At 45.6% G+C, this 14,827-nt stretch overlaps 1 protein-coding gene across 1 annotated transcript; it reads right to left on the bottom strand.

The window, feature by feature from the left end:
- Positions 1 to 6,986: 6,986 nt before the first annotated feature.
- LOC125545506 (protein CYTOSOLIC ABA RECEPTOR KINASE 8) lies at positions 6,987 to 11,015 on the bottom strand. Its single transcript, XM_048709462.2, has 9 exons — positions 10,884 to 11,015; positions 9,892 to 10,014; positions 9,503 to 9,753; positions 9,226 to 9,352; positions 8,817 to 9,090; positions 7,880 to 8,012; positions 7,683 to 7,769; positions 7,410 to 7,572; positions 6,987 to 7,330 (listed from the first exon to the last, which is right to left on the bottom strand). Exons 2-8 carry the CDS (start codon positions 9,983 to 9,985, stop codon positions 7,435 to 7,437), a joined length of 1,104 nt encoding a protein of 367 aa, XP_048565419.1. The 5' UTR covers positions 9,986 to 10,014; positions 10,884 to 11,015; the 3' UTR covers positions 6,987 to 7,330; positions 7,410 to 7,434.
- Positions 11,016 to 14,827: the final 3,812 nt, after the last annotated feature.

The raw sequence follows: 14,827 nt of genomic DNA, 5'->3' as shown, positions 1-14,827 counted from the left end.
CACCTGCAATCTGGTTTTGGAAGTATCTGTGAGTCACGGGGACTCAGCAATCTCACACCCTCGCGATCAAGACTATTTAAGCTTATAGGTAGGGAAAAGGTATGAGGTGGAGCTGCAGCAAGCGACTAGCATATATGGTGGCTAACAACGCAAATGAGAGCGAGAAGAGAAGGCAAAAGCACGGTCGAGAAACTATGATCAAGAAGTGATCCTAGAACAACCTATGTCAAGCATAACTCCAACACCGTGTTCACTTCCCGGACTCCGCCGGAAAGAGACCATCACGGCTACACACGCGGTTGATGTATTTTAATTAAGATCAACTTCAGGTTGTCTACAACCGGACATTAACAAATTCCCATCTGCCCATAACCGCGGGCACGGCTTTCGAAAGTTCAATCCCTGCAGGGGTGTCCCAACTTAGCCCATCACAAGCTCTCACGGTCAACGAAGGATATTCCTTCTCCCAAGACAATCCGATCAGACTCGGCATCCCGGTTACAAGACATCCTCGACAATGGTAAAACAAGTCCAGCAACACCGCCCGAATGTGCCGACAAATCCCGATATGAGCTGCACATATCTCGTTCTCAGGGCACACTCGGATGAGCGCTCCATACAACTAAAACCAAACCTCGAGTTTCCCTGAGGGGGCGCTGCACAGGGCTCGAGTTTGGACCAACACTCAGAGGAGCACTGGCCCGGGGGGGGGGGGGTTTAAAATAATGATGACCCTCGGGAGCGTGACTCCCAAGGGAAAAGAGGCTAGGTGGCGAATGGTAAAACCAATGTTGGGCATTGCTGGAGGAATTTTATTCAAGGTGAACTGTCAAGGGGTTCCCATTATAACCCAACCGTGTAAGAAACGCAAAATCCGGGAACATAACACCAATATGACGGAAACTAGAGCGGCAAGAGTGGAACAAAACACCAGGCATGAGGCCGAGTCTTCCACCCTTTACCAAGTATATAGATGCATTAATTAAATAAGAGAATTTGTGATATCCCAACAAATATCCATGTTCCAACATGGAGCAAGCTCCAATCTTCACCTGCAACTAACAACGCTATAAGAGGGGCTGAGCAAAGCGGTAACATAGCCAAACAACGGTTTGCTAGGACAAGGTGGGTTAGAGACTTGGCTTAGCAATATGGGAGGCATCATAAGCAAGTGGTAGGTATCGTAGCATAGGCATAGAAAAAGAGCGAGCAACTAGCAAGCAAAGATGGAAGTGATTTCGAGGGTATGGTCATCTTGCCTGAAATCCCGCAAGGAAGAAGAACGAGTCCATGAAGAAGATAAACGTATGTAGTTGAACGGATCCTCACAAACACGACGTTATCGGAACCAACCCGAAGAAGCAACACCGGAAAGAAACACACAACAAAGTAAACAACCAACACATGAACATGGTATGATATGCGGGATACGGTATGCGGTACATATGCATGATTTGGAAAGAAATGATTGAACCTGACCTCAACTTGGAAATCCAAGAATGCCACTGGAAAGGTGGGATGATTTCGGTTGAAATCGATATAAAGATCACCGGAATCGGATGCACGGTTTGGAAATGGCAAGCAAAACAAATATGGCACCGGTCCGCGATAATCAGCAAGTAACCATCTAAATGCATCAAGATAAATATGCTACAGCACTCAAACATAGTAACAAAATACATGAAAGGGATCCACTCATGATGCTTGACAAAAGATGAACACTGAGCTAAGGCTAATTCACTCATTAACAGGTTCAAACAAGCATGGCAAAAGTGTAAAAGATAACAGGTTACAGACTTAGTGAAAGTAACCACCAGTCAGGAATTTATCAACAGGAAGCAATCTTTAGAGCATGAAAACTACATGCTACAGGAACATATCATGGCAAAGCAAGGTATGGCAAGAAGCTACTCAAAACATATAACAAAAGTCCCTTAGTGACCATGAGCCAAAAGGGATCAGAAAATACAATTGCAAGCATGTGAACATAGCAAAAATATAAACAGATTCAGACTTAGAGAAAAACTGGAGCATGGCAAAACAGATAACGAGTAGGCATGTTTACGAGCTCGATGCACTCACTACAAAGCATGACATGACAAACTAAGCATACACCCATCAAGAAGACATGTCATAGAAGCTAGACATGTCAAGAATAACAACATAGCATGGACGGATCAATAGCAACAAACTCGGCAAAATCGCTAAACATGTTAACAATCTGCTAGGAACATTTTATAGCAAAAGTAGAGCTCGATTGACTCAAGTTAGGGTGCTCCATAATTGCAAAGAAAGACATGGATGGATAGAGCACCATAATATCTACAAAACATCCTTATTGATCATCCTCAAAAGAGACACGGATCACTAGGAAACGACATGAACATATGGCATAACAACAAAATCAGGACAAGGACTTAGTGAAATTTTAAGTCCCTGAAATCAGCATCAACGATTATGCTACTTTGCATGCTTGTGCTAGTCACCACAAAGATCACAAAAATACATGGCATACACCCCTGTAAAGATGGCATGGCATATAAAAAAACACATGTAGAGCTCAGGATCATAGCATGCGCACATTAATCATGGCAAAAATGACAAAAGGCTATTTGCTGAAACAGATCTGACATAATCATCACATAGCCCTCTTCCAACAGCATTTCGGGCATCAAGATGAGCTAAAATAAAAATGATGCAATGAGATGAAATGATGTGCTCATTGAGACGAACATTTTGATATGCTACACGCACGAATCGGAGCTACGGTGACAGAGTTATGATGCGATGAACATGCCCAAAATTACTGAAATTAGGGTAAAAGTCAACCCTAGGGTTTCGCCCGGATCTGGATCTGAGGCGGCGCGCGCTTCGAGGTTCATCGGAAACCCTGTTCGCCGGAGGAGGAAGTCGCCGGACTTGTCGGGGATCGCCGGATCCGGGCCGGGGGAGGACGGGGCGGCGTCGGCGGTGGTCGGACGCGGCGAGGTGGCCGCGGACGCGGTGGCCAACGACGAGGCGCGGCTGCTCCAGCCGGATGCGCGAGGTGGCGCAGCGACGGAGGTCGCCGGAGCAACGAGCCGGCGATGAGGCACGGCGGCGCTGGGGGGTGCGACAGGCCGACGCGGGTGAGGGCGCGGCTCCTCACGCGCGGGCGCGGGCGGAGGTAGGCGGCGGCCGCCTCGGGCCCGAGAGGGCCTCCCGTGGGCTTGCCGGGCCGGAGGAGATGGCGGCGGTGACGTGGCGGCGCAGGAGTGGACGGGGGAGGCGGCGGTGACGACGTGTCGGCCTCTCATTGGCCGGAACGCGTGGCGGCTGGCGGTGGACATGTCCGGCCGTCGTGGACGTGTTCGGCGGCGCGGGGAGGTGGTAGACTAGGGTTTGATCTACGCGAGAAAAACGGAGGGAGACACTTATATATAGGTAGAGGGAGGTAGGAGAGTCCAAATGAGGTGCGGTTTTCGGCCACGCGATCGTGATCGAACGACCGAGAGGATGGAGGGGGTTTAGGTGGGTTTTCGGCCACATTGGAGGGGTGTTGGGCTGCAACACACACGAGGCCTTTTCGGTCCCTCGGTTAACCGTTGGAGTATCAAACAAAGTCCAAATGGCACGAAACTTGACAGGCGGTCTACCGGTAGTAAACTAAGGCCGCATGACAAGTCTCGGTCCAATCCAAAAACGTTTAACACCCGCACATGAAAAGAGGTAGAAAGGGGCACCGGTGACATAGGAACGCCGAATGCAAAACGGACAACGGGAAAAATGCTCGGATGCATGAGACAAACATGTATGCAAATGGAATGCACATGATGACATGATATGCAAAGCATGACACGCAAGCAATGACAAGGCAACAACATCGAATAACTGGAGGACACCTGGCATATCGGTCTCGGGGCGTTACACCATACCTCTGTCAAAACTCTACTTCTTCATCACCCCTAGCATTCTAGCCGGGCTTCACCCTGCTTCTCCTTCGTCATCGTTCAACCCATCTCCTCCGACCGTCCCTCTAGGTACTATCCGCTACTGCTATACTCACCATGCCCGGTAACTGTTCGATGAATTGCCGGAGCTAAAAAAGTTGTTTCTTCTTCTTTCAAGCAATGAATTCTGATTTGGAGTACATATACGAACACTATGTTGAGTCGTCTGATGACTCATCCGATGAGGAGGACTACACAGATGAGATAGCAATGATGCAGGCAGTCATTGAAGACGCGGAGGGTCATCGAGTGCTCAACCGCAACAAGGCGTGTTTCCATTTGACACTAATGGTTGATTACTTTTCCCTCGATGCATTCTTCGCTGACCCTTTTCACTGGAGTTTTTGGATGCGCAAGACTGTCTTTGACTGTTTATACCATGGCGTCTGCTCTATGATGACTACTTTGTCTTGAAGAAGGACGTCGTGGGAACGATTGGATTCTTTGGTTACCAGAAATGCACGGCCGCACTCTGGATGCTTGCATATGGCACGGCCGCTGATTTGTGGGAAGAGTACCTACAGATGTCTGAGAGCACTTGTGGAGATGCCATGGCCAGGTTTGCAACTGTCGTGGTCGAGGTGTTTGGACCTCCGTACCTGAGAGAACCAACTGTCAGAGACACCGAGAGGCTCTTGGCAATCTCAGAAGCAAGAGGGTGGCCAGGTTTGCTTAGATCTCTTAACTGCATGCATTGAAAATGAAAGAACTGCCCGAAGCTTTACAAGGGCAATATCAGGTTCATGTTAAGAAGCCCACCATCATTCTTGAAGCAGTTGCATCACATGATCTTTGAATTTTGCATGCTTTTTGGCATGACCGGGTCTCACAATGACATCAAATGTGCTACAGCGATCACCATTGTTTGTGAGGATAACTGAAGTAAAAGCTCCCCCTTGCCACTATATTGTCAATGGACATGAGTACATATCTGGTTGACAGTATTATCCTGTGTGGGCTACCTTTGTCAGCACCATCTCTAACCCAGTTAGTCAGAAAAAGTCTCACTTTGCTCAAAGACAAGAAGCAGCTAGAAAGGGCATTTGGATTTTTGCAGCCCCGTTTTGCAGTTGTTCATGGACCTGCTAAACAATGAGATCCAGAGACCTTGTGGAAAATGATGACATGTTGTGTGATCATGCACAATACGATTGTCGAGGATGAGGATAAGGATGTTGCCGTAGCTCTAGAATTTGAGAACATGGGTGATCCTATAGAACTTCAAACCAGAATCCGGACACATTTGAAGAGTTTATTCAAATGCATCAACAAATCCGACATCGACAACTAAAGGAATATTTGATTGAGCACCTGTGGGCAGTTGAAGGGGACAACAATGTTGGAATGTAATTAATATTTGAACCTTTTTAAAGTTGAACTGTTGCATGCAACTATTTGAACATTTGCACTCTATGTATGCGGCTATTTGAACGTCTGAACTCTATTTATGCGGCTATTTGAACGAGCGGACATTAAAAAAAACTAGGACGGATGCGGGAGGGGATTTACGTGTCAACGTTAGCCAAAGTGGACCCGTAAACCTCCTGCAACCGTTCGAACTACGTTGTACGGCCCACGAAAGCTGTCCAACGCCGACCTGTATCGGTCCACGAGGCGGTCAGGACGTGATTTCTCCTGTAAATTGGAGACAAAAGTGTGGGAGGTTTACGGGAGTCTGGACACATGAAACGTAGGACTTCGACACCCCCGCCCGACCCAATCTTCCCTCCCGGTCTCATTTCCTTCCACTCCGCCCCTTCTCCCCCTTTTACTTTGCATCCGCACCCTCCACCTCCGTCGCCGCCGCTGTTCGTCTCCGGCATTGTCGGACGTCCGCAACCAGCACCGACGTGCCCGCTCGCTGTTCCGACGGAGCTTTCAGCCTTGGAGCCATTTGTACCCAGGTACACTCCGCCCCCTATTGACGACCTTCATGGCGGACACCACGCCTGGCAGGTGTTCGGTCAAATGTCATTGAGCTTAGTTTCAAATGCTATGTCATTTTTAGAGTACGAATGATGGTGAGCTACTCGACCATGAAGGATGAGTTGTGCGATGCGTGGCTGGCCGTATCCACGGATTTCATAGGCAGGACCAGAGAGACGCCCTTCTAGGAGCAAGTGCATGAAAAGTTTTACACAGGAAAGCACACTGCGCCTTACGACGTGTACATCATGCGACCACACAAGTGAGGTCGTTGTCGTATCGCTGGCACGCTATCTAGGTTAATGTCATCAAGTTCCGCAATTTGGTCAGTCAGCTCAAGGCAAGGTGGCCATTGCACTCGGGCATGGAGGAGATGGTAAGTTTTATTTCCTCTTGCTAAACTTATTGATTGATTTATTTACTCAATGTTGGTCTACACGTCCTCTTGCTAAACTTGTTGATTGATTTATTTACTCAATGTTGGTCTACACATTATATGTAGCCCACACGCGCTGCCATGTTGAACCACGGGTGAGAGGGACGGCCATTTACGTGAACGCACTGTTGGATGAAACTGAGGGGGAAGTATGTGCGGGAGGACATGATCCGTTCCTGAAAAATTTTGTTGGACATCCGAGATCTAGTCGAGTTTGAGACCTTGTTGTATTAGACTTAATTTGCATGCTATGTGTGGATACTTTGTGCTATTTTCTATCCAAATTGTAATAAATATCAGCCTATTTGCATGAATTTCATCCGGTTAGTTAAAGTGCGATTTGAAATGTATGCAACTAGCATTGGATGGCTGCCTCCACTCCACAGATAGATGCAGGAGGTTTTTTGCAGGTTGCCGTTGAACATGCCCTAACAAGGTAAACTGCAATAGGCCAACCGTTGGATGCGAGGGGGCAGGACTGTATATAAACCAGTTGAAAATACCGTAGTTGTTCCCACGTACGCAGACTACATGATCTTAGTGAAGGATCTATAATGAGAATCAAGAAATCATAACCCCAAGGACGGTAATAGAGGAACCATTGTTCCTCAGCTGATGCACGGCCAGGAGGATCGTAACTCGTAAGAAAGGTATTTCGTCCCCTATAGTTAGGCCAAAGCCCAAAAGTAGCACGACAGGAAGTTCTACAATCCACCCTCAACGAATGTGAAAAATGCAGATATTGTTCTCTACAGATATAATTCCGAAGTTTTAGAGATATACTACTAGAAAAGGACGTCTCTGTGTTCCACCAAAGCCACACGTCTTAATTTAGTTAGTTATAAAGTGATCTGACAAGGCTCCAATTTCCTCATGTCTTGACTTGCATATCATCATCAGCTTTCGGTAAAAGAGATAGCAGCTTAAGGCGAGCGGACGGACTATCTTCGTGCAGGCCATCTTCAGTTAAAGAGGTATCCTGCGCGATGACACAAACATAACTCTTAGCACCTTAAACATGCGATGAGATATCCAATGACAGAACCGTATGGACTAACTTATTTCTTTGGTTAATTCTGTGGATCAACTGTCCAGAGCTGGTGGTGGTCCAGGTGGAGTTTGCCTGCTCAAGGTAAGGGGAGATAAAGCCTTCACCACAATGCTCATGCTTGGACGGAACTCGGCTTCATATTGCACACACAGAGCTGCTACCGCCCCAAGCTGTATTAAGGTGCGAAGGTGAAAAGTGTGAAAACAGATGGAAAAGTTACAAGTTGTCAAGCTAGTGGGTATACAAAAGAGGGGGCAAGAGACAAGAGGAGTAGGGAGACCTTTGCAAGTCCCTTCGGCGGATATTCACCCTCCAACCGGGGATCTATGCAACCCTTCACCTTGTCTTCAGTTAATCTTGGTGTAGCCTGCACAACAGAAGCTATATGCTCAGAGAACTGGTTAACAAAGTCCACGGTGAAGGATGGGGATGTGTCTTGTTATTATGAGAAATAAGTAACTACGATGTGAGCATTACCCATGTAACCAGGCTCTGCTGCCCTCGAGGCGCTGTATGGTCCACAGGCTTTCTTCCTGTCAGAAGTTCCAAGAGAACAACCCCAAAACTATACACATCACTCTTCTGGGTCAGCTGACCAGTCATTGCGTACCTAGAAAGTTTATATTATTACAAAGCATTAGTTATACAAAAACAGTATTCTGTAATATCAGAATTCTGTAGACAATTGCATCACTTCAAGAAAGGTTTTATGTAAGGAGTACCCCCATATTAGAGTGTTTACTGCCAGGGAGAGTTTACAAGTTTCTGGCCAGTAACAGTAATGGTTAATACTCCCTCCGTTCCATAATTCTGGCCGTGGTTTAGTTCAAATTTGAACTGAAACCACGACAAGAATTATGGAACAAAGGGAGTAGAAGATAAAATACATAAATATTTGTGTCTGATTCTGCCCAAGTACAGGAAACTGGGTTGCCTCCACCTGGTGAACTTGATTCTTTTTCAGATTGGTAGTTGAGTATAAACCAGTTTTATCTGGTCAAACAAAATCTGAACAGAAGAGAAAAAACAGGCTGATGGATTCTACAACGACACAAGTTTCTCAGCATATTGCTATAAATGCTAAGTGCCAAAATGTACAAATAAATGCCAGGAAATGATTAAATTCTAATGTTGCTGATAAATGTGCTTATCTGTTGACATTTTTTAACCTCTGCTTTGAACAAGCAATGCAATCGATTTCATACAGAATTAACTAGACAAGTTCACACTCCAAAGAGAACTACTCCCTCCGTCCCAAAGTAAGTGACTAAACTTTGTACTAATTTTGTACTAAAGCTAGTACAAAGTTGAGTCACTTAATTTGGGACGGAGGGAGTATATTTTAGCAATAAAATAGTTATCAAAGTATTAATTCATCACGGATTTGGTAGTTTGAAAGTATAGGATTCTGTACTCTGGGGCATGATAACCGAAGGTTCCCAACACACGAGTAGAATGCAACCGAGCAGCCATATCTGGAGCCTGATTTGAAAGATTGAAGTCTGCAATCTTGGCCTTGAAGTCCTCAAATAAGAGGATGTTGCTGGATCTAACATCTCTATGTACAATAGAAGGCTGGACCTTCTCGTGCAGATATTCAAGTCCTTTGGCAGCATCAACAGCAATTTTCATTCGCTGCATCCAATTAAGTGGTGGACCAGGTTGTGCACCTTGTACTCCTTTTCTTCCTGTTAGCACAAGTTAAAAACATACTTGCTTACAAATAATCCACAATAGCTGTACCACCCCAATCCCCAAGTTCCCAACGAGAATAGGAAATTTTGTATCAAACTGTGGAGTATGATGGATATGCATAATCATACCATGTAGAACATCATGCAGGGACCCCATGGTGGCAAATTCATAGGCTACTATGCGAAGGTTACGCTCCATACAGTATCCCAATATATCTACGAAGTTTTCATGTTTCAATCTTGAAACCAAGGAAACCTAGCATAAGAAAGTGTGGATCATTGCTGATGGACTCTCCGTGCATTTTCAGAAAAATATACATATTTAAAATTAGAGAACACTTCATGCATTAAGAAGTGTCAGATGTATAACCAGAAGAATAAGTCCAATCTTCAATAGTAAGCCAACCTGAGTCGAGAATTCTGATATGGGCTCATTTTCAGTAGCATCAAGTTTCTTCACTGCCATTTTTGTCCCATCATCAAGGACAGCATAGTACACTCTCCCATAAGACCCTTCGCCTATTAAAGCCTTTGCCCCAAAATCATCAGTCTTTTCTATTAATTCATCCAAAGATAGAACAGGAATATTGATAGAGGGAGCTGAATCTTGTGGCTCGGCTTTCACAGTAGCAGAATCTTTCAAACCCTTTTTCATTCCTTGAAAAAACAGAGGAAATAACATCAAATTCTATGTGGTGAATGTCAGATAAATGACCAGAACAGAGTTTTAAGTTTAAGTGGCATGATAACTGTAAACTAGCAAGCAAATGATACAATCAAGGTAAATAAGTGTACCATCTACGTTATTTGTTGGGGCCTTGGCCTTGGCACGCCCATTTTCATTCTCATCAAACTCAGTGGCTTGACAGCAAATGCAGCGACGCCACATTACTCTCCCTTTGCCTTGTTTCACCCCTACTACAGAAAGCACATAAATGATTTTTATCAGGAAAAATATTACAGGATTACACAGGAGCATATTTATTTAACTTCAGAGCACCGATGTCATCTCCTAGCCAATGAAGCCTTCTAGAACAACAGCATTTGAACCACCATATACGTTCAGAAGGAGCATCAGTTTTAAAGTTTTTTGTTCGTTTAAGTGGTTTATGTCAGCACTTTGAAACATCAAAGTTGTTCCCGATGACAGCAAAGCATTTCGATGTCAGAAACAAAATCTGAAACAACCTCGAACCAGAAATCATCTCACGGATTGAAAGCGTACATCAGCTAGACTTTGCTCTATCTGAGAACATCGAATTTGCACATGTACATATCACATCCATCATACTACAGCGCGGGATTTCTGCAACCATTTCAACTGAAAATAAACTGCGCCGTCTGACAGAAATTCCCATCCCAAACTACAAAAATCACCTCGCATAAACTCCAAACACTAGAAATTTCACTACCAAACCCGGCATCTGCGACCTCCCTACACACAGCCCACACCAACTTAGACAGACAGTGGCTGGCCGACTACGAGCGCCGAGATCCAGGGCATCGAACCATGATCGCAGAGAACCTTCAAACCGCACACCAAACCTAACAAATCGCTTCCCCACCACGAACCCGCGCCTAACCCCGGTCAACCGCGGAGAGAGAGAGAGCGCGCGCGTGGCATCCCCGCCTGCGCCGAAACGCCGACCGCCGCAAAAACCGCCACCGGGCCGATTCGATCGCGGGCATTTCCGCGAGGCGGGGCGCGGAGGAGGAGGGGACAGACGAACGGAGTGGGAGGCGGCGGGATTCCGGGGAGGAGGATTTTGGGGGCGCGGAGACCTTACCTCGAGGGGTCGGCGGCGTTGCTTACTTTGGTCGGCTTCGTCGTCTCGGAGGAGGCGGAGACGGAGGCGGTGGTCGCGTTTTTATAGCGTTTCGCTCTCTTTCCCCTGCCTTTTTGAACTCTTATATTTTCTTTTCTTTTCTTTTTGTTTGTGTGCGCGTGTGTTTACCTTCGAGCTGGCGAGAAAACGGAACGGCCGGATGTGTCGCTGCTAGTGGGTCCCCAGCGGGAGGAATGCTGCATGCCAGTGAGCAGTTTCTAGATTGGGGGGCGCATTTCACGCGTCTACGGGTGAGGTGCCGGCTTTTCTGTTGGGTTTTGCAGGTTTAGAGATGCCCACAAGACTGGGAAGCATCTAAAAAAATCCCTCAAAAAAGGAAAAAGAGAAGAGTCTAAAAAACGCTTTGAAAAACGCCTTCCTGTTTTTCATTTAGCTAATTTTCAATTCAGCATTCAGTTTTTTTTGTCCTTCCGATCTACTCAGTCCCGCACGCATGGTGATGATTTTCATGTCATTGTTTGGTCTCGCACAATAAAAAATGATAATACAACTAATACTGAATTCTAATTCAGTTAGATGTTGATTAACTACTTATTAGTATTAAAAACAAGATTGAGATGCAAAATATGTTTCCTCCTATCAGTTGCCCCTGGTGGTTCCCCTCAGCTCCGGGTGCCTTCCCACGTTAGCGAGGTGGGGGACCCCGGTATTGGTTGTAGCGCTCAAGAAAGCGCTTTTAACCAATGCTTATGAGCGATGGCAAAACACTCCGCTTTGGCCTAAGCAGCGGATTAAGCGTCTTTTAAATTTTGTAATTGGAATTCAGTTGTTTTTGAATTTGGCTGCTTGCGAAATAATGGTGATATGCCATTTTTCTTATTATCAGGGTTTGTTCAAGAACTATTTCCTTCAGGTTCTGCGCCCCATCATCTCTATTAGGCTATGTCTATTTGAACTGGACTGGATTTTAGTTGTATTGCTTGTTGTGTGAATCTGATGTGTATTTGCTATTGTGTGAACTACATTTTATATGCTATTTCATCTATCAGTGTGCTATGTTTTATATTTTCATGTGCATATTATTCAAAAACAATGAATTTGGTGGGGTAAAATTTTGGCCAATTTGCTCTAAGTTGTGGCCTTCCGCTTCTCTTATGTTTTCCATATTTTTGAATATTGTTTGGTTGTCTCTGGTCATCTTAGCTTTTGCTAGGGTTAAGTCTAAGTGTATGACTGACAGTGGTGAGGTGACGACGCCATTGACAACGACGAATGGGCTCTCCTCGTCATGTTCTCTTTCCAGTGATGTTGTTTGGCATCAAGGTGTGGAGGTTCAGTCATGGCCAGATCTTGGGCCTCGTTTTACCTAGGTGATTGACGACACCTTACGGAGGGGATGATGTTACATGTTTTTTCCTTTAGCTCCTTCGTCCGATGAAGCTCAGCCAGATAATGCTCCGCCGATGAACATACAAGGTTTATGTCTTCCTCCTTTGTTTAGCTGGAGTTTGGATTATCTTCAAGCCCTACTTGGTGCCACCTTCTTCAAGGTTGCAGTTTGTCCATATCATGATTGTTGGCATCTACTGATCTACATCAACGAGTTACAGACTGCTGCTTCTTCAACCTCCTGGGTTTCAACAAGATTGCTTCAGCGAGATGAAGGCCTAGAGGCAGCAAGCCAGCAACTAACTTTGTTTGTGGTGCGCGCTGATGAATGCAGAAGGAAAACAATGTCAATTTCTTCAAGGACTTGCCTGCATTTTCTTATTCTTGTAAGGGTTAATTTTGTCTCATATATCGTCTTGGGCCTTAAATAGGGAGCAAAATGCCTTCTTTTCTTTGTCAAAGCAAAATGAGTCTATTCCTCTCGTTTTGTAATGTAAGATACAGACATTGGTTAGCTTATTCATAATTGTATTTGCTCAATGGTGTGGGCACGAAAGGACATAATTGCGGTTCATATGATGTGTCGTGGAATTGTCATGGCAGATGTCCTAAAGGAAGGACTTAGTCGTGGAGCCATCGCAACTAGGTTATCTTAAAGGGGTTAAACGGGACAAAGGACACAGGGAGCTTATGCTGGTTCGGCCCCTTGCGGTGAAGGTAAAGGCCTAATCCAGTTTGAGGTGGTATTGCTGTTGGGGAACGCGGTATTTCAAAATTTTCCTATGATCACGCAAGATCTATATAGGAGATGCATATCAACAAGAGGGGAAGAGTATGTTTACGTACCCTCGTAGCCCGAAAACGGAAGCGTTATGAAACACGGTTGATGTAGTCGAACGTCTTCGTGATCCAACCGATCAAGTACCGAACGCACGGCACCTCCATGATCCGCACACGTTCAGCTCGGTGACGTCCCTCGTACTCTTGATCCAGTTGAGGCCGAGGGAGAGTTTTGTCAGCACGACGGCGTGATGACGGTGATGATGAAGTTATCGACGCAGGGCTTCGCCTAAGCACTACAACGATATGATCGAGGTGGAATTCTGTGGAGGGGGCACCTCACACGGCTAAACAATCAACTTGTGTGTCTATGGGGTGCCCCCCTCCCCCGTATATAAAGGGGTGGAGGAGGGGAGGGCCGACCCTCTCATGGCGCGCCCAAGGGGGGAGTCCTACTCCCAGTAGGAGTAGGTTTCCCCTCTTCCCTAGTTGGAGTAGGAGAAAAAGGAAGAGGGAGAGGGGGGGAAGGAAAGGGGGGCCGGCCCCCTCCCAATTCGGATTGGGCTTGGGGGGCACCTTGGCCGCCTCCTCCTCTCTCCCACTAAGGCCCAATAAGGCCCATTGACTCCCCAGGGGGTTCCGGTAACCTCCGGGTACTCCGGAAAATGCCCGAACTTGTCCGGAACCATTCCGGTGTCCAAACATAGCCTTCCAATATATCAATCTTTATGTCTCGACCATTTCGAGACTCCTCGTCATGTCTGTGATCACATCCGGGACTCTGAACTACCTTCGGTACATCAAAACACATAAACTCATAATACCAATCGTCATCGAACGTTAAGCGTGCGGACCCTACAGGTTCGAGAACTATGTAGACATGACCAAGACTCACTTTCGGTCAATAACCAATAGCAGAACCTGGATGCTCATATTGGTTCCTACATATTCTACGAAGATCTTTATCGGTCAAACCGCATAACAACATACGTTGTTCCCTTTGTCGTCGGTATGTTACTTGCCCAAGATTCAATCGTCGATATCTCAATACCTAGTTCAATCTCGTTACCGGCAAGTCTCTTTACTCGTTCGGTAATGCATCATCCCGCAACTAACTCATTAGTCACATTGCTTGCAAGGCTTATAGTGATGTGCATTACCGAGAGGGCCTAGAGATACGTCTCCGATACACGGAGTGACAAATCCTAATCTTGATCTATGCCAACTCAACAAACACCATCGGAGACACCTGTAGAGCATCTTTATAATCACCCAGTTACGTTGTGACGTTTGATAGCACACTAAGTGTTCCTCCGGTATTCGGGAGTTGCATAATCTCATAGTCATAGGAACATGTATAAGTTATGAAGAAAGCAATAGCAACAAACTAAACGATCATCATGCTAAGCTAACAAATGGGTCAAGTCAATCACATTATTCTCTAATGGTGTGATCCCGTTAATCAAATGACAACTCATGTCTATGGTTAGGAAACTTAACCATCTTTGATTAACAAGCTAGTCAAGTAGAGGCATACTAGTGACACTCAGTTTGTCTATGTATTCACACATGTACTAAGTTTCCGGTTAATACAATTCTAGCATGAATAATAAACATTTACCATGATATAAGGAAATATAAATAACAACTTTATTATTGCCTCTAGGGATATTTCCTTCAGTCTCCCACTTGCACTAGAGTCAATAATCTAGATTACATAGTAATGATTCTAACACCCATGGAGTCTTGGTGCTGATCATGTTTTGCTCATGAGA

The sequence above is a fragment of the Triticum urartu genome, chromosome 3A (genome assembly GCF_056163025.1).
Source record: "Triticum urartu cultivar PI428250 chromosome 3A, HENAU_Tu73, whole genome shotgun sequence".
In the NCBI taxonomy this organism is placed as follows: domain Eukaryota; kingdom Viridiplantae; phylum Streptophyta; class Magnoliopsida; order Poales; family Poaceae; genus Triticum; species Triticum urartu.
This window is presented reverse-complemented; position numbering and strand designations above follow the sequence as displayed.

Bases quoted from the DNA above. Each gene is read 5' to 3' on its own strand.
- LOC125545506 (XM_048709462.2), bottom strand. From the start codon at position 9,985: ATGTGGCGTCGCTGCATTTGCTGTCAAGCCACTGAGTTTGATGAGAAT. The intron at 7,770-7,879 runs GTAATGCTCACA...TCTGTTGTGCAG, and splicing joins AGCAGAGCCTGGTTACATGG to GCTACACCAAGATTAACTGA. The intron at 7,573-7,682 runs GTCTCCCTACTC...ACCTTAATACAG, and splicing joins CGCCGAAGGGACTTGCAAAG to CTTGGGGCGGTAGCAGCTCT.